Source organism: Crassostrea angulata, chromosome 10, assembly GCF_025612915.1.
Source record: "Crassostrea angulata isolate pt1a10 chromosome 10, ASM2561291v2, whole genome shotgun sequence".
NCBI lineage: Eukaryota > Metazoa > Mollusca > Bivalvia > Ostreida > Ostreidae > Magallana > Magallana angulata.
In genome coordinates this window covers 38,984,221-39,003,747 of record NC_069120.1, presented here as the reverse complement: position 1 = coordinate 39,003,747, position 19,527 = coordinate 38,984,221, and the positions used below count along the sequence as shown (strand labels likewise).

Genomic DNA, 19,527 nt, shown 5'->3' with positions numbered 1-19,527 from the left:
TTTGTGTTAATGTGGTTGCGCCTTGTTTACGGCAATTGTCATAACCTGATTTCTATAATCTGCATCAAGTGACATCATATAAACAACATGTTTATCTAACTGTATTCAGGTCATTCTTGGATATTTTGAAGTTATTAGTAATAAAAAAATTTAACAGTTATATTCAAAATTAAAACAATTAAATGCTTGTTGAGCATTTGTACATTTGCGCGATGCACTGTACAACTGTACGAGCTGTACTGTACAACTGTACGGGCTGCACTTTTATACGCGTTATGATAAATTAAATGTCTACTTCTTGATTTGGTCGGATATGTACATGTATTAAGGAGTAAAATGTCAAAATCTTTTAGTTGATAACAGTTTATTCTAACATTTTTTCTGATCATTAACATATAATCAGATAATTTTAAATTTAATATTTAATTGAGTATTTTGAGCTGTGACAAAGTTCATATTTTCATTAATTATATAACATGAGATACATACATGTAAAATAAATAAATTTATATGTATTATAGGGTATGCAATGTCTAACACACGGTGTACATGTATTTAAAAATATCGAGCCATGGAGCAGCGCGGTCTGTTTACTAGAGCATGAACACGCCTCGGCTGGTCGCAGGTGACCCGAAAGAGCGGTCATTACACGTAACGATGTAAATAAATAGAAAGATCTGGGTTAGTAAAATGTTTCAAGAAATCTGACGCTACACGAGCGTAAAGAATAAATTCTGCTGAAGATAAACAGGTTTTAAATTCTAAATATTCACCACCCCTCACGTGAATAACATCTGACAGGTTTGTAGAGCTGATATAAATAGTTCACATGGTGTTCACGATCATCATTCCATGTAAATCAACATGAGCGAGTTTGACCCTTTAATTAACCATGGCGCTCGGGAGTCGTTCTACCACAAGACCATCCGTCCATCGTTGGCCGAGTTTATTGGAACCACCGTTTTCGTGTTCGTTGGCTGCATGGCGGTCCAAACCAATGATGTGGGATCTATAGCCCTAGCTCACGGCCTGGCCATAGCGCTCCTTGTCACGGGTCTTGGAAAAATCAGGTAAGTACTTACTCTAGCCGCGCGGATCTAAGAAGGAGGGGGTGTATAGGATATCTGCCCTAACAATAAATACAACGTGTATTTTGAGTAAAACTAGACTAAATGAAATATCAATGTATAATTTAAGCAGATTTTTAATATTTAATTTAAGAACTATGTGTGATTTTGGTAATGTTTAAAAGATAATAGTATAGAAAATTGCAAAAAATTAATATGCGGTCAATCAGAATATTATCAGATTATATTTTCAACCGAAATGTTTGTTATATAGTTTATCTTAATTACAAGAAAGAGAGAGAGAGACAGAGAGAGACAAACAGACAGAGAAAGAGAGAATACTTTTTAAGATTTTCAGTACATGATACCAATTATTCTCTTTAAATATATATTTTATATTTTTTCAGTGGTGGCCACTTTAATCCTGCTGTTACCCTTGGTGTAACGATTTCTGGGGGTAATCCCATTGTGGTCAGCATTTTTTATTTCCTGGCTCAGATGCTTGGTGGAATGGTTGGCGCCGCCTTTGCTCTCGTAGGTATTATAGTATTTTAGTATGGTGGACGTTTGTAGAGTTATTGTTTGTATAGTTGTTTAATGGTGTAGGTACAATAAAGTACAGAACAGAATATTTATTTCTTATCTAAATACCAAATTGCAAACCCAAACCATACAAATATGAAATGGTTACTGTAATAATAATTTAAAAGATATGTGCCGTTGGATAGATCATGTAAATCGATCAGTGCAGGACATAGCTTATTTTAGGTTAACAAATACAAAATGATCATAGCAAGACAACTTTGATTTCTACCGTACGTCATTTAATGAGTTAAAATAATTTAAACAATAAATGCTTTCTATACAGAGTTTATATATGATTTAGATAATAAGAAAAAGATAATGTCGTTTAGTGTTCAAACAAACGAAATAGATAGATAAACAATCATTATATGAAAATCTTTTAGCATTTATCTTCAGCAGTATTACATTTGCACACTTTTACTAAAAATACGACAAATGATCCATATTCTCTAATATTTACATTTTTCTATGTATGACATTACGAATCAATTTTGAAGCCTAAAACCTAATAATTACATAAAACATGAGCGACACAAAATGAGCGTGTCTTATAGCATACCCGAAACATGTTATTGGTTGCGCCGCGTAGTAATACATACAAATGTACATTGTGCTACATAAATAAAATAGGGCTTTAATTTTTTTTGTTTTCATGTGAAGAAATTGAAAATAATATAAATATAAGTAATGAGGAATCATTCTTTGGATATTATAGGGTGACAATTTAGGTCGGAGCGTGGTCAAATCTATCATAAATCCCTTCGGACTTTATTGGATTTGACCACGCCCCGACCAAAATTATCACCTCATAAAACTCAAAGAATGATTCCTTATTCCTTAATTACATGTAATAGATAATCTGTAAGTGTTTAAAACTCCCAGTTATACTCGAGCTGTATTTGGTACAACTAGTTTATGATACAGTCGACGAAATACTTCAATGATTAGACCTTAGAGTTGATAAATTAATATTTTGGTCGACAACGTTGCTGCAACATTTAACCATTTACCCATTTACATAACAAAACAACGGGGAAAAACTTAAATACCAAATATCAAATTGTATAAGTAGTATAATGTGTATTTACATGCATGTACATGTACTAAATACATGTACAGTTAAATTTAATCAGAATATTGACAATTTAACCGTCTGTATGCACGTGCATGCACAGTGTTTAAGATGATTAGCACTCCCAATGTCTTCAAGGTTGATAACACCTGTTTAAATTAGACCCCGCCTACTAAGTAAATTAATGTTTTGAACATAGTAGTGACAATGAATCCATTGGATCAGGGACGTATACATGTACGAAGTATGTACGTCACTGAATGTAAAGAGCGCTGTCATTTTAAATCGTATTTTTTTAAGGAATGAATTCAATTTTTATTAGTTTTATACGACATAAAATGGTTTGGGGCAGTTTACGCTTTATAAACCGCGAAGCGGTTTTTAAAAAAGCGTAAACTGTTCCAAACCATTTTATATGGTATAAAACTCATAAATATTGAATTCATTCCTTATAATTTAATTTTTTAGCTATCAATTGCTGATAAAAACAGTCATTTGATCTATAAAATGACATCAAATTGTACAAAATTCAAACGTAACGTCAGGCGGATTGATACGTTTTTGACGTTAGTCTTACTATGACTAGGCAACATTCTTTATACGATAAAATAAAATTTTCAACCAATCAGAAAGCGTGTTACAACCAGAATTAAAATATTTTCAAATAATTGAATATTATCGGTCAAATCAAGAAATAATATTCATTAATGTACTGATGAATCAATGTTTGTTTAAATTATGGATTTACACGTTAGTATTTTTTCAATAGAGAGGTTGAGATTTTAAACGTGTACGGGTACGCGTACGTGTGTTAAAACTACACGTACACGTTTTTGTAATTTATCAGTTGAGAATTCTTAACTTGTAGTATATAAATGTGTACGTAAATCGACGCAGTTTTGTGACATGAATTTATTTAGTTAATTCCAAATAAATGGTAAATTTCTTATCAATTTTCATGCAAATGAAGTTTAAAAATCTATACACTGTATCACAAGAATACATTCACTCATCAATAAGATTTTATTTGTTGTAAAAAGCTACACGTTTGTACTTACGTGTAGACGACACTCTACAAGTTTAGAGAACGTGTAGAAACCATGTCGTCACAAAAAACTGATGACGTAATACGCGAAGAATTTAGGTGATTCCCCTAGTTCACGTACACGTACCCGTACACGTTTGAAATCTCAACCTCTCTAATATATTTTACGTTACGTGTATTTCATCATGTGTAGCAATTAGTACCCCAACGAGCCTTTGTCCTCCAGGTAAATAACACCTGTTTAAAGTCTACACTAAACTTTTTTTGTCTTAACTATTTCTTAAATATATATTTAAAAATTTTTATGTTGAATGAAATAACAGTTGGCTGCTATTTCTATCAAAATGAGTGATATTTCACCGATTTAGAATGAAATATGATTACAATCACAAATCTGGCGTTACATACACATTACTGCTTAATTTACATGTTCCCAAAATCTCTCAATTAACACTTCTATTGTAACATTGATGAACTATCAATTATCTTTTTTGTCATTTTTAGTCTCATTGCAATTAGCTTTTATTTTTATCACAAATGCTCATACAGTTGATGATCTTGCAATTGACTAGTTGACTTTGCCGATGAAAAATTACAAAAAGAGATTAAACACTCATAAAATGAATGAACGAGGAATGCTGAAATATTGTTTAATAGAAGAGCTAATGTAGGAATTTTATGACTGTATGTAAAGGGATCGGATTTGGCCACTTTACCGAATACAGGCATTCGCTTGTACACTCTAGAGCCAAAGCATACATTGAAAGACTCTCAAGAGTCAATGCAGGCATTGAGCTACTCTCTCTCTCTCTCCGTCTCTCTCTCTCTCTCTCTCTCTCTCTCTCTCTCTCTCTCTCTGAAGATCCATTGCAGGCATTGGGCGACTCCTGGAAGAGCCAATGCAGGCATTGAGCTACTCTCTCTCTCTCTGTGTCTGTCTGTCTGTCTGTCCGTCTGTCTGTCTGTCTGTCTGTCTCTCTCTCTGAAGAGCCAATGCAGGCATTGGGCGACTTCTGGAAGAGCCAATGCAGGCATTGAGTTTCTCTCTCTCTCTGTGTCTGTCTCTGTCTGTCTGTCTGTCTGTCTGTCTGTCTCTCTCTCTCTGTCTCTCTCTCTCTCTCTCTCTCTCTCTCTCTCTCTCTCTGAAGAGCCAATGCAGGCATTTGGCGACTCCTGGTAAAGCCAATGTAGGCATTGAGCGACTTTCTTAAGAGCCAATGCAGGCATTGAGCGACTCTTTGAAGAGCCATTGCAGGCATTGAGCGACTTTCTTTAGATTCAATGCATGCAATTAAGGACTCACACAAGAGCAAATGCATGCATTGAAGGACTCTCTAGAGCTAATGGGGGTATCAGTGATTAAGTCAGTTCATAGCTTTTTCAACACGGACTTTGCGTCAGATACTACTGTCAGTACTTTGATTTTACTAGGCCGTGCTACCTGAATCAGTGTATAAGGATATAAAGGGAGGGACACACACGCTGGGAGATGGTGTTTATCCGGGCTGGTCCATACTTGCCGAGGGCATACTGACGTTCTTGCTTGTATTTACTGTTCTTATGACGGCTGTGGACGAAGAAAAAAGTAACCTGGCCCCCCTGGCTATTGGCTTTGCTGTTGCTGTCGACATCATTGCTGGGTAAGATAGCACCAAGACAAAATGGAGGTCATTGCCCTCTTGCTGCGCTTGCGTTTAACTAAATATTCAGTGTTGAAGTGTTATCACGTGATCTGTGCAAAGTCATGGCAAATGCCATTTACGTTTTCTAAGATATGAAAAATATAATTAAAAATTCACCATCAGCTATAACTTAAAAAGTACGACATTGGTATTTAAGTCTTTTACAAGTTTTTGCTTATAACGTCTGAATTTTAACAATTTTCTGCAATTATAACTTTTTATGTTTCGTTTGACTGATTTAAAAATCTAATCGTTTCTATACACGACAGTGCCAAGACAACCGGTGCATCGATGAACCCCGCCAGAAGTTTCGGCCCCGCTGTAGCATACTCCAAATACGGTGACGTTTGGGAACACCATTACGTGTACTGGGTGGGCCCCACCGCGGGTGCCATCGCTGCGGCTGTGATTTATAGGTAAACAAGTAACCGTCCATTTAAAAAGGGACAGCAATACGTGCACCATATGTATATGTTTCTAACGGAAACGTGAAAACCTTAAAATTATCACAGATTCCACCGAATCTAGCTCCCTGCTTTTATATGAAGACATACACAGACGAGTTTCTAATTGCAAAAGTATTGTGATGAATATTATGATAGCAAACCTTTAATCATGAAATTTTTACACTGTATCACGTATAGCACTGACCTTTTACCTCCGAATTGAACATGATTATGCACTATGTCAATGAAGATTGCATGTATAGTATCAGGCATTGGGCGAACTCACTATTTGCACACACATTACTGTAGTACGTTTCGCACTACTTGTTAACTATGCAGCTTCTCTAAATGGATTTCATATTTTGATGCATTTCTCTTGAAATGTAAACTTTTATACAGTTAAATCATTTTCAGCCATGTATTATATAAAGCCGGTTTAAGTAAATTTGTGGCCGATGATCCTATCAATACAAAATATTAATAGAAATTGCACTTCAATGAACAGTTAATTTCGTGGATCAACTTATTAACGAAATCCACAAAAATTGGTAGTCAACGAATATTGATGAAACCACAGTATAAACTAAACCTTTATTAAGAATCATGCCATTTCTTGTGTATTTAATACTAATTTCACAAGTGTTTAGTACTACCTTAAGCCCCCCATCACCATAAAAAAACAGATATAAAGGTATTGTTTCTGTATAAAATTTTACCTTATTTTTAATGTGTTCATACCTGACTGTGTAATTTTTATTTGTATTTTAGGCTCCTTTTTGCATCAGGAAACAGAAGATTCTACGCAGAACGTTAGCTGGTTCTCCAGTGCGAAGTGATCTTGATATTAGTTCTTTCCATTTTTTTTCCAATCTTTACATGTACATATGTTTTTGAGCAATGTTCTGTTTGTCATGCTTTACACTTGTTTGTCGTAATAAAAAAAAAACAACTTAAATATCTTTGTCAGTTTATATGAGAGAGATAGTGTTTTTTTTCTTCACGTCTTCAAACAATCATTACTGATAAATTGAGTGTTTTGCGAAGAATATATATTATTTCTTTTAAAAGCACATTTTGCGAAATGGTACTATCTATATATAGCCAGCTGAAATATAACAGAATTAAGGAGGCTGGATGGTCGTGGCAATTTTAAGACAGCATATTGATCTCCTTTAAAAGGAGAGCTCTATATAAAAAAGGAAAATAACCAAGCTCAAAAAGTGAAATATATGATTTCTTTCTCTACTAAATAATGATTAAAAGTCAAATCATACCTCAAAATTTTAGGAAGATCTGATGGGTAACTTTTTGGCCACCCAGTCTCCTTAAGGTTATCCGATCCTCAGCCTCAAGGTATTTTTTTTATCTTAGGAGTAATATTTATCCTTAAACTTTATAAATGAAGTAAAATAAAAAGAAATTTTTTGATGGTACCGGTATATTCATGCATTTTACGAAGTTATTGCAACTTTACCCCTGAGTAGTAGGTTTCCGTGGAGCCACTAAGCCAAGCAGATCGTTGAATGGCTTATCGTAATATTAACACGTTAAGACTAATTAAAATTGTCTATATGAAAGGCAGATTTATGGTACGAATTTAAAAAAAAAACCACAACTTATTATTTAGAGTTATCGAACATTGCTGAGGATCGGAGATCGTTAATTAAGGTAGATCTCTGATGGTTAATTTGTAGACCATCCAGCCTCCTTAAATGTCTGTAGTAGATCACATTGTGTAAACAAGTCAGGTTTTTACAACTTACCCTCTTTATCATAATAAAAATAAACCAAGAAATTCGAACAAAACTTGCTAGAGAAAAAAATTGATCGGAGAAAAAGTATTTAGGTACATGTACATGCATGATTGCGTTGTTACAAATCATTTTGGAAAAACGGATCGAACAAAACGAAGGCCTTATGTTAATAACTACATATTGGTGAAGTATGCATAATTTTTGGATGTCGAGTCTTAAGGTCAGCACCATAAAATCAAAATTTATTTTAAAAACTAATGTAATGCTATGAAAGTATTTGTTTCTTGTCAATTTTTTTTTTCATGTTTATGTTGACTAAGTGCCCATCTAGGAATCCCCCACCGTTGTATTTTATAATCATAAAAATAGTGCCTGTTTGGGAGGTTAACAGTTGAAATTGACACCTCGAGAAAATCATTGTCAACCTCCGCTTCGCGTCGGTTGACAATTGTTTTCTCGTGGTGTCAATTTCAACGGTTATCCTCCCAAACAGGCATTATTTATTTTATCATACTGAATGTCTTAATTTTTGAGAAATGTTTACTGCTTTTGTATGGAAATGACGTGAATTCTACAGCGAACCGTATACGCATAATTTACGCGTATGTAACAATTCGTTGTGTACCCGTTGCCAAGTGTGTTGCTAACGCTGAGGGTAATAGAACGGATTATCAACTGCGTCTAAACCAATCAGATTTCAGTATTTGACATGAAAGTATAATAATGACACTTGTTAACTAGAAATTAAACTTTTGTTACTTACAAGACCAATAGTTCTGCTCATGTAATCAAGATAAACGTCTTATTTTATCCATTCATCAAAGATAAATTAAAACAAATGTCTTTATACCTTTGAATACAGGAACATCATGTCCAAAGTTGATCCTTGCATATATCACAGACTAAAGTCTAATGAAATGTGCACTTTATTTTGCGTATGTGCCCAAGTAGATCAATGAATACGTGCATTTACTGCTTTCCTTCAAAACAGTAAGAAAAAATAAACTATGAAAATGGAATTGACCTCGACCTTGCATTTGTAAAGAAGTGTCTGTCTTTTAAAAACTGCATATATAAGAATTGTGTCTCCTGAAATTTTCAAATACAAACTAAAATTTGCATTTGAATAAGCCTTCCTAATTAAACAGCACACACAAAAAATCAAATTGGAACAGAAACTTGCTATAATAACTTCAAATTTGTTTTTATGGCAGACAAATTTTTAATTCGGCGTGTATGCGTAAAAGGGGGTTGCTTGCGTGTGTACGTGCAAGAGTATGAATTTACATGCATGTGTCTTATTGGCCGAGTTGATTTATAACAGGATACATTCAAACACAGGAAAAATATGTTTTTCCTTGTGTTCATCGCAATAATTTTTACAATTTCAGCTTCTATGGAAGAAGGAAAGAAATACATTCAAATTTAACATCTTCTAACTTCCTCAGTATTGAATGACACTTTCATAAGAGATATCACTTTCACGAAAAGATTTACTTTAGGGTCAAATTTCGTCCAATTATTTGGCGTTTATTTTCTTCAAAGAACCAGTTTCAATATAGCAAATTTTTTTTTATACGTATAGATTAATTTACTAGGTGTGGATCATTTGTTACAAAAAAGTCAAAAAAAATTTTTCATATATTAATATAACTGACAAGCTCTTTCTGACATGTAAAACTTAATAAACAACTGTGTTTGGTGTTGAAAATTAAGTCAAACAGAACAAAAATGCACTAAGGAGCAAACCTTCACTTTTTAAAATTTACAAGTTATCAGATTTTACTAATGTGATAAATTTTAAGTGTACAGATCGGCTATATTTGAAACTTTCTAACACGAAGTGTGGTTTGTGTTACTATTCACGTAATCATGCAAAGAAAGAATCGAATTTAACACCGTCTCTAATTTATCGAATCTTTCAGAAACTGGATACCGATTGGGGTCTAGTTCATCATATTATGTAACAGGAAGAAACTTTGAACATCTTTGTATGTATACAACGTGGAGACCGCAGCGTGATGATTGTGGAAGAAAGTTAATGCAAAAAATAAGTTTCAAATTTGTTTGTATCATGACCCTATATGTCAGAACTAGAAACACCAGACTGAAAAGTTTTTTTTTAATTGTATTTATACGACATGTATAATGCAGCTTGATACAGATGTGTCAGAAAGCTAAAATTTTGTTTGTACCATGATCCTTGGGGTCAGAACAAGAAGCAACAACCTGTGGTGTGTGTTTTCAATAGATTTCTAAAGAAAAGTTAGGAAATTTTGTGCGGTATGTGAAGAAAAAAGATAGAGACCATGCAGGGAGGAGTGACATTGAAACAAAAATTATTTTGAAAATATTGGATATTCATCACGTAAATACAAAAAAAAGAGGGAAAGCTGTCAATGGGACAGCAAACAGAGTTTTCCTTTGTGTGAACATTATCCGTAATCCTGAAATAATAAACACTACCGTAGGCCGATCCGAACCGAAATAATTGTAGTCACGCTTTTTTTTCATAATTATCAAAAATCAAAGTGTGATGCTTATCTCTGTTGTGAATCGGTACAACTGAACTGAAATAACTTCGTGTCTTGAAAACTACAGGAGGAGTTATTTAGACAAATGATGCACACTGTTTGCAATATTATGCATATGGAAAAAGTACTAAATTCAAAAGGAGGCGTTTTTCTCATAAATTCCAAAATCAAAATACAAGTGATATGCACATCTTGCATATATTTACAATTGAATTGCAAAACAAAACGTTTTATCTTGAAAAGTGTAGGAAATATCCTGACAAATGGGGTACTCTAATATATGCAACATTTGCTTTTTAAAAATTATTAAGATCAACAGATGGTATTTTCCTCACGTTTTATCAAAAATTAAAATTCAAGTAATCTGCACATCTCTTATATGTATCCAATTAGTCTTCAAAATAAAAAGATCCTTTATTGCAAAACTGTAGAGGGAGTTATCTTGACAATTATGGTACCCTTTAAGCAACATTTTGTTACAAAATGGCGAAATTCAACACTGTTTTTTTTTTCATGTTTTAAAGGAGATTAAAATCTAAGTAAAATGCACATTTCTTTTGTGCATACAACTGGTCTGCAAAATAAAAAAAATATACAGAAAATAAGTATGTTGAATATAAAAGTGGTTAATACACGTGAAAGGTTTTAATTTCAGCAAAGATTATTCATATTTCTATATGATATAACGATTTTTGGAGATCATTCCATGTTTAGCGTACACTAGTGACGTCATAATGAAAAATGACGTCATTTTGGTGCCAGTAGAATTTAGCCAGTATCGAACTTAGTACAATGCACCACATCAAAAAACGAAACTAAGACGTTGAAAATATGATAAATTTTGCGGCCAAATACGGCTAATAACGTCCCTTGTTCTTTCTTGAAAACTCTAGAAGGAGTTACTAGTATTCTAACAAATCGGGTACCCAAAATGCAAAGTTCTACGACTAGTATTTCTCGCAAAAATTATCAAAAATCAAAATCCAGACAGTATGCACATTTTTGATATCAAACAACTGATCTGCAAAACAGATCGTCTTGAAAAATGTAGGAGGAGTTATCTGGACAAATGGGGTATCCTTTTTGCAATATTTTCCAAAATTGGCTAAGTTTAACAGCTGTTATTTTTGGGCATTTATTTTTAGCTATCAAAGTTCCAAATCCAAATAATATGCACATATTTCATATACTGTACATGTATCTATAATTGAACTGCAAAACAAAATCTTCCAATCTTAAAATTGTAGGATGAGCTATCTGGACAAAAAGGGTACCCGTTTAGCGGACGCCCGCCCGTCCGCCTTGTTTTTCCAACGGATAATGCAGTTATCTATTTACCTGCGAATGTTATTGTCACTTAATTTTTAGACCATATGGTTTTATTTGACCCTTTCAGTTTCGCAGTAAAAACTCGTGTTTATAGTCTATTTCATAGAATATAGGTACTTGTAAACAAATATATCTAGACGTTTATTGATTTTAAACTTTATCTTCATTAATTGGTGGATAAAAGGAGTTCAAGAAATAAATGCAACAATAGAAAAAATTGGGTGTTTTTCTGCTGTTGCAACAGTTAACATGTTTAGTAGCGATCCCATCTAAGGATTAATTTTCGATCCGCTTCTGACCAATTAATAGGAACAATAGTGAAACAGACTATACTATTTTATGCAGAATGTTCCTAAGAAATGGCTCGATACAAAACAGACACCAATTCTTTTTTTTTTAAAACATGGTACTGCACACCACAAGCATCAAACATGGCTATCATTTTATCAAGCAACCAAATGTTTATATTTTCAACCACGTGCAGAGTGGTTGAAAACACTTATACTTCCGCTCGAAATTTCACAGGCACTGAACAAATCTCAGAGAAGTCTCGTGAACTTTCATTCGAGCACCTCTGGATTTATTGCATACTTAGCAACGATAAAGAAAACATTCCAAACACAATCGCAGAGGTGATCTAGTCAGATATTTTTCTAAGTTGACATTGATACTGTTCCTTCTATAAAAACAAAGATTATTAATGTCAATACCTTATCTTTATTTTAAAATTGATAGTATTTCTTTTATCATCTTAAGAATTTTTGGTAGTTCGTGTTTATTGTATAGCGACTGACATATAGGTTGCAGTGCTACTTATAAAATATGTACAGGAAGAAACTTACAGAGAGCTTAATCTCATTTTGTGTTGGGCTATCGTCGGTTAAAAGCAAAAAGGCTACCCTAGTAAAATTTAAAAATTGTGAGAGTGCAGTCGGTCATGCGTATATTGTATGAATCATTATTAACAGGAAGTAAAAAAAAAACACATTTGTACACTAAACTTTATACAGTGTAACTATGTATATTGTCCATATTTAATATCACAAGCTTATAAACACTTGCTAGGAAAATATGTCCCAATCAGAAATACTTACTCCAACATATGAGATTGGGACTACATCGTTTTACGAATCCCACGTTCGCCCAGTGGTTGTGGAGTTCTTAGGTACCACAATATTGGTTTTTTTGGTGTGTATGTTTCCTGCTACTTCTTCTACTATTTACCAGAGCGCCTTCGTCTATGGATTTGCCACACTGTTCCTCATTGTGAGTTTTGGTGACATCAGGTAAGCAATCTTAAAAACTTTAGGCTTTATATGGAATGCCTCCATAATGTAACGTACTGCAGTAGTTTTTGTTTTGAGTATTTTTTAATATGATGTACTCTATATCGAAAGAAAAAATGATTCTTTAATTTTTGTTATTTTTTAAGCTTTTAATTGTTGTTATAAAACTCTGATAATAACAAATTTCAAAAGTTCATGTCAAAGATAATGGAACAATTTTTTATTTGCACTCATTTATACATGAATATTCATAGAGCTTTAAAAGTTCATATGTCCAGTAAGTGACCCGTCGTTACACTGTACAAGCATCTACAAAATTAATATATGGCGTTCTCTTCGATTGAATATCCACATTTAACCCATTCGAATTGGGGTTTTTTTACTTTTGCCAGTGGAGGTCATTTTAACCCCGCCATTACACTTGGCTGCACACTAGCGGGAGCACTGCCAATTTCTCTGTCGGTTTGTTACTTCATTGCCCAGATACTCGGAGGGATGCTTGGGGCGGCCTTTGTACGGGTATGTACGTAATATGACTGAATTAGAACCAATAAAAAAGATCTAGCTCTTCTACGCAAATTGCGATATCTGAAAAATTTAGAATTATAACTTCTTAAATCAATTATACAAAATATTTTCAAAATTATATACCAGCCGAATGACAGCCAATTAATTGATATTTAATTTACGTACTTTACGCTGCAGGCTGTTTACCCGCTGAAAATATACAAGACCATCGTAGGTGGATCTACAGTTCTCAACATTATGCAAGGCATGAAACCTGGATGGGGAGTTATGACAGAGGCCTTACTTACGTTCATCATCGTGTTAACATTCCTGCATTCTGTTGTCGATAAGAGGAGTAAGCTCGCTCCTTTGTCTGTTGGTGTTTCTGTGGCTGCCTGTTCTTTTGTTGGGTAATTTCATTAGTTCCTTATGGAACGTTACTAAATATTTTAGCTATATATACATGTATATAATAATTATTGAACCGATAAGCTGTTATTGAAGAGAAAAAAATTCAATGTATATTGATATATTCCTTAATCTTTATTTAGAAAAGTACCCACCTAAGTCTATTTAGTGATGTTCACAATCGTTTACAAAGTTTCTATGATAACAGCGACGTCACCTTTTCGATTCATGGCTTAGAGAGTCGTAAACATAAGAGAGACAAGCTTACCTTTTAAAAAGATTGGTGATCTAGCGCTGTAGCCATCACAAAACACAGAAGCAGATTTCTAAAACATTGGTTTAAATTTCTGAATCGATTAATTAACAATAAGAAGGCACAGTGGTGTACTGGAATTGTGCTGGAGTGGGGTCTCAATCTAAAATTGTGAATCTAGAGTGGGCTTAACATCGGCAATGGCATAGCTCATTGACTGTGCCTTAATCATTATGTATCTACTGTAATTTCAATTTCGAGGTGAAAAGAAGATGGGGGAATAAGATGGCGCAAATGCGCATTCGGTTTAGTTGTAAAATACAATTTTGAATTTATTTATTTCCAACTAAATCTATTCAAATATATTATTATACAAGTTTACAAAAGCACAATTTTAAACTATATTCAGTTTTTAATATATTTAACAAAAGATAGGGAAAAAAAATTTCATGAAATGTTTGTGGTATCGAACCCATAACATAAAAACCCTAGATAGATAAGGTTAGCTTATGTCAGGTACCCTAACCATTGAGCCATTTCAGACAAAGTAGTTGTTTAAATATTATGTGTGACTTTGACCACGAATTTGCGGATTTGTATTATTTTTTCAAAACGTTCAATTCTTGGGATACAAAATAATAATGTTAATGTATAGTGGGGTATAGTGGGTCATCTCTCCATTTTTTTGTTGATTGAAAGTGGTCTGTTTTCCAATTGACCTTATTAAGACTATGAGAAAAATATGGAGAATAGACCCACTCTTTAAAAGAAAATGCCTTGAAGTTCTAAAAAATGACAGTATTTGCAGGTTTTGATACGTGTATGCCTGTTTGAGTCAACACGAATTCTAAGTATTGAACATATTTGTAGGTTAAAAATCAATCAATAATATGTTAAATATAATTATATTGTTTTAAATGATTTTTTAAAAAAGTATCAGATTTATTGATATTTTAATTTTTAAATAGCTTGTCCGATCGTGTATGGGCATTTTACACGCCTTATCTACCCATCTTCTTTTCAAGAACCATTGGTACCTTTTTGAAGCAAACGTATCTTCTTGGGACTTTACGACAAGCTCGGAAAACATATCCAAAGTTGTTTTCCGAGCTTGAAGGAATTTAAGATAAACTAGCTTTTTATTATAATATTGAAAATTACTTTGCATTACAAGACCTGTGCTACTGTTACTTTTTGACATTCACAATAAAACACAAAACTTCATGTGAAGATGATAAAACGAAATTCAAATAATACAGTTGATCTATCGAAGTACAGTATTCCAGAGAGATAATTGAGAGTAAACATACCTACCACTAAGTACACGTGGGTTCCACATGTTGACAAACAGGCTTAGCACCATCCAGGAAGTTGCATCATGCGCATCTAAAAAAAATAGTTCCATTGAAATTTGTATGACAATTCCACTTAAGTAATAATTATCTTAGCCACTGAGTCCAAAATCAATACTATAGGCCTAAAATAAGGTGCCAAAAAAGGAGGAAAGAAAAGAAATTGTCTCTATATATATGGAACGAAGTTCAGTTTGAATGGCTATTTCCTTGCGTAAGACCTTTAAGTCGCCATTTAAAAAAATGTCCATTTTTCAATATACGCGTATCCTTATTTGAATTTCAAACCCTCAAACATATTTAACTGTTTTGTGCACATCGAATATCATAATTTTAAATTTATGTTATATGGTAATTACTTAAAAAACATAGTACAATTCAACAAAAGTTTTCATTTGCCATACATTGCTTTAATATTGTAAATATTGTTAAAAGGAATATCAAAGTGGAAAAACGTGGACTGAAATTACCCAGCTGATTGACCCAAGAATGATTTTTCTATTTAAAAAACCCAACTTGTAATCACAACCACATTTAAGATTTTTTACTTTATGTTAAAATGCCCATATACAATTCATTTAGATAAAAAACATTTAGAATTATTATGTTAAAAACCATATGTGTTCAAACTTGTCCTGTTATTTAGGTCAAACAATACATGTACCAAAGAGTTGTGTAACCTCAGTAAATATCTTTACAATGCAACCATCTTCAGAAATTTAATGCTCTAGCTAAATTTTACATTTTTCGTATTCAAGCTGTTAAATCATATTTTCAGTATCATTAATTATTGAACCTCACAATATTTTAAATGATGTTACTATATACAAAAGTTGTATATTGTTCTCAATGGCGAGAACGCACGCTCTGTAGAGAAACTCTGAAGCCTACAGTCTTCGCATTTTTCGTGCCTCGCATTAGTTTCCACTTCGAACACGTGTACAATACTGATGAGCTTATGGCTCAAAGTTGAAATAGATGATAATAATAATATGCACTTTTATTAAAATTTTTAGGGCGTTTCCGACCGGAGGATCTATGAATCCTGCGAGAAGTTTGGGACCGGCAATAGCCTTTTCTGTTTATTCCGATTATGTAGATGACCTAATATGGAAATACCATTATATATACTGGGTAGGACCTTTAGCTGGGACATTGTTTGCCGCTCTGATGTACAGGTATAGTAAGACGTAGCCTTTATAAATGTACCCTTTAAAATTTAAAAACAAGAAAGACAAATATTGAAAAATAACATGCTTATAATATATATGTCAGGTTTGTGTTGGCATCTGTAAATCGGAGGATTCGGTTACTTTGACCATGAGAGGAGACTGCATCCTAGTTAGATCTACATGTTTGTCAGTTTGCTGCTTTTCTACAACTTTATTAGCTGGTTTCGAGGTTGTTTCTAATCATACTTTCATAATTTTTAGATCTGTTGAAAAGAATGGAGTTCTAAAATTTTGCTAATGTCAAATATAGTGCAATATTTAAAATAAAACTAAATATTAACATGGAATAAGTCAGTAGATATATTCACTTTGTACATTGTAAGAGCCACAGAGAGTTAAACATAGTAGATGTGAACTTTTCTTTATTAATCGTGTGATGAAAAAACATATGTCAAATTTTTATGCCGTCATATTGGAGTTATCTACAGAAATCCAAATTTGCTATTTATTGTAACCAATGAACCTTACCGACAAACATTTTTTAAATAATAGTTTTGTTAAAAAAAGATTCCGCTGTACATTTCAAGAGAACCGAGCCTGATTTTTGTAATTGTTTCCAAAAGCATAATATCTTGGAAGATTACACGTATTTTTAATTCTTGGTTCTAAAATATCAAATTGGTATTGCTACCTTTTTAACAGAGCATACCTTTTTTTGATAGGATGGGATGTCCTCAAAATTTTTTTTAGGTCACCTGAGTAAACTCAGGTGACCTATTGCTATCCGTTTTTGTCCGTCGTCGTGCGTTAACAATTTACATTTCTAACTTCTTCTTAAAAACTGCAAGGCTGATTGTTACCATTTTTGGTGTAAGGCATCTCTATGGTTAGAGGAATCTAAATTGTGAAATTCATGGCTCTACCACCTCCGGGGCACTACATGTTCGGCCAAATATGCAAAAAAAAACCCACCAAATTTTCAAAAATCTTCTTCTCTACTCCCGCACATGTGAGGAAAAAAATGGTTGCATAGCTATGTAGTCCATGAAGCCCTGTACCAAAATTGTGAAATTCATGACCTCTGGGTCAGGGGTTCAGGCTCTAGGGTGGGGTCAATATGGCCATATAGTAAAAATGTATTAAATCTTAGAAAATCTTGGAAAAAACGGATGGGCGACAGGGCGATCCATGTATTTGTAACTTGTATGTCGAAGCAATGGGTCACTTGATACGAGTGAATAAATTATAAAGGAAATTGCAAAGCTAAGTGAATATTGTTTACAACAGTAAGTCAGTAATTACATGCAGTTTTGTTCTAAAATGAAACTGCAAAAAGTCTAAATATCTCCTATCGTTCGCCGTTTTGGTTTTCAAATTTTATGAATTGAAACAAAATATTATTACAATAACACTTTTAGAATTAAAATATATCTGGATAGGATCCAAGATTTAAAAACAAAGAATCTTTCCTTCGTTATTATTATGGGCTTCAGTTGACGAACACATCTTTTACAGTGTACGTGTAACAAAAACCTAACAAATCTACTGTGAAAAACCTGGACCTGTGAATTGGGGTTGTCACGGAATTTTCCAATGACCTATAAAAGAAACTATATCCGTCTTAATTATTAGATATTCTATGCAAATATATGCTCCTTAAATGAGTCTGTGACTTTAATGATGGACCCTGCTAAATTATATGTATATCAAAAAGTCAATCACACAAAACACAGAACTATTTTATTAATAAGGTTTACATCTCAATGATTTATGGAATTTTATGTACCTATGAATATCTGTTTTATTCAAGAATAATAAGTTATGTTGTGTTTGCATTATTCATCCAATATTCCTTGATCTTGAGTCATATACCACGGTATCAAGCTTTGTTTATTATGCATGTGGAAAATATAATAAGATAATTGTTATTTTATGTCAGAAATGTATTTACAGTAATTGAAAAAGAGGTAATGTTATTAATTTGAATATCATGTTAGTAAAGTAAAGAGATCGATATTTCAAAAGTCAAAAGTGTTAATTAAAGTCTTGTTTTAATTTGTATTTTAATGGGAACCTTTCTAGAATATTACATGTGTATATTTATATAAAACTGTACACAAACAAACTTATAACATGATTTGCCATTATCGACATGAAAATTTTATTGAAACATACTTTGTAAATATTTAATTTTAATTTTTTCCTATTTCTTTTAAACTGATATCATACTGTCAAATGTTTTTTTTATTCAGGCATCTCACTCCTGAATCTGGTTGTATCAAGAATTTCTCAAGAAGTATATATCATTAAAATCTATAGACAAAACATGAATATATAATGCAAAGAAAAAGGTAGTTCAGTGTTCAGTATTCATGAATAGGGCGCATTAAATTTGAACTTTTTGAACTTAAATATTTTGACCGTTAAACCTCATAACATTCCAGTTGAAATACCGGTATTTACCAGGAATTCTTGATACGTGAATTAGTTCCTTCCTTAAACGATTTAAAGATATGGCTTAGTAAATGTTATAAATTTTCTATCACAAACCCAGGGGATGATTTAGATGTTTCGACAAGGGATGGACAGGACAAAAGAAGAAGCTACTTGGGATGATGTGTTATACTAACAAGACTTTCTAAACGTCCTTCAGTAAAACTGTTGAAAGAGCTAAGAAATTCGCGAACATTGAAATTAAAAAAAGATCTGATATTTCAGATCATGATATTTTAAAAATTAAATCATAACTGTATTGATCATGAATCTTTAAATCATTATATGTGCATTCTAAATTAATGAACAAAATTAACCAAAAGCTGGAAATCTTAAGAAGTCTTGTCGTTAAAGCATGTGTTTTCTCATATGAAAAATGTAAGGATGTCCCTAAACTGGAATTTGGGGTTTTTTATAACAAGAAATATATAGCAAGGAATTCAAATTTAGCATATGAACTGTTATAAATCGAATAATAACCCATTTTGCTTTGTCGTTTACCTTATTTGCATTTAAGGTGCCTCACTACACCTTGAAATAGT

The 19,527-nt window shown here is 32.9% G+C and overlaps 2 protein-coding genes across 2 annotated transcripts; both read left to right on the top strand.

Annotated features, from left to right (window-relative positions):
- The first annotated feature begins 628 nt into the window (after nt 1–628).
- LOC128164518 (aquaporin-8-like) lies at nt 629–6,835 on the top strand. The gene is made up of 5 exons (XM_052828422.1): nt 629–1,070; nt 1,475–1,601; nt 5,201–5,409; nt 5,721–5,867; nt 6,666–6,835. The coding sequence occupies exons 1-5, from the start codon at nt 865–867 to the stop codon at nt 6,709–6,711; spliced, it is 735 nt and encodes a 244-aa protein (XP_052684382.1). The 5' UTR covers nt 629–864; the 3' UTR covers nt 6,712–6,835.
- Nucleotides 6,836–12,507: 5,672 nt separating this feature from the next.
- Nucleotides 12,508–16,742, top strand: LOC128166901 (aquaporin-8-like). Its single transcript, XM_052832354.1, has 5 exons — nt 12,508–12,800; nt 13,193–13,319; nt 13,506–13,717; nt 16,337–16,498; nt 16,596–16,742. The coding sequence occupies exons 1-5, from the start codon at nt 12,586–12,588 to the stop codon at nt 16,636–16,638; spliced, it is 759 nt and encodes a 252-aa protein (XP_052688314.1). The 5' UTR covers nt 12,508–12,585; the 3' UTR covers nt 16,639–16,742.
- Nucleotides 16,743–19,527: the final 2,785 nt, after the last annotated feature.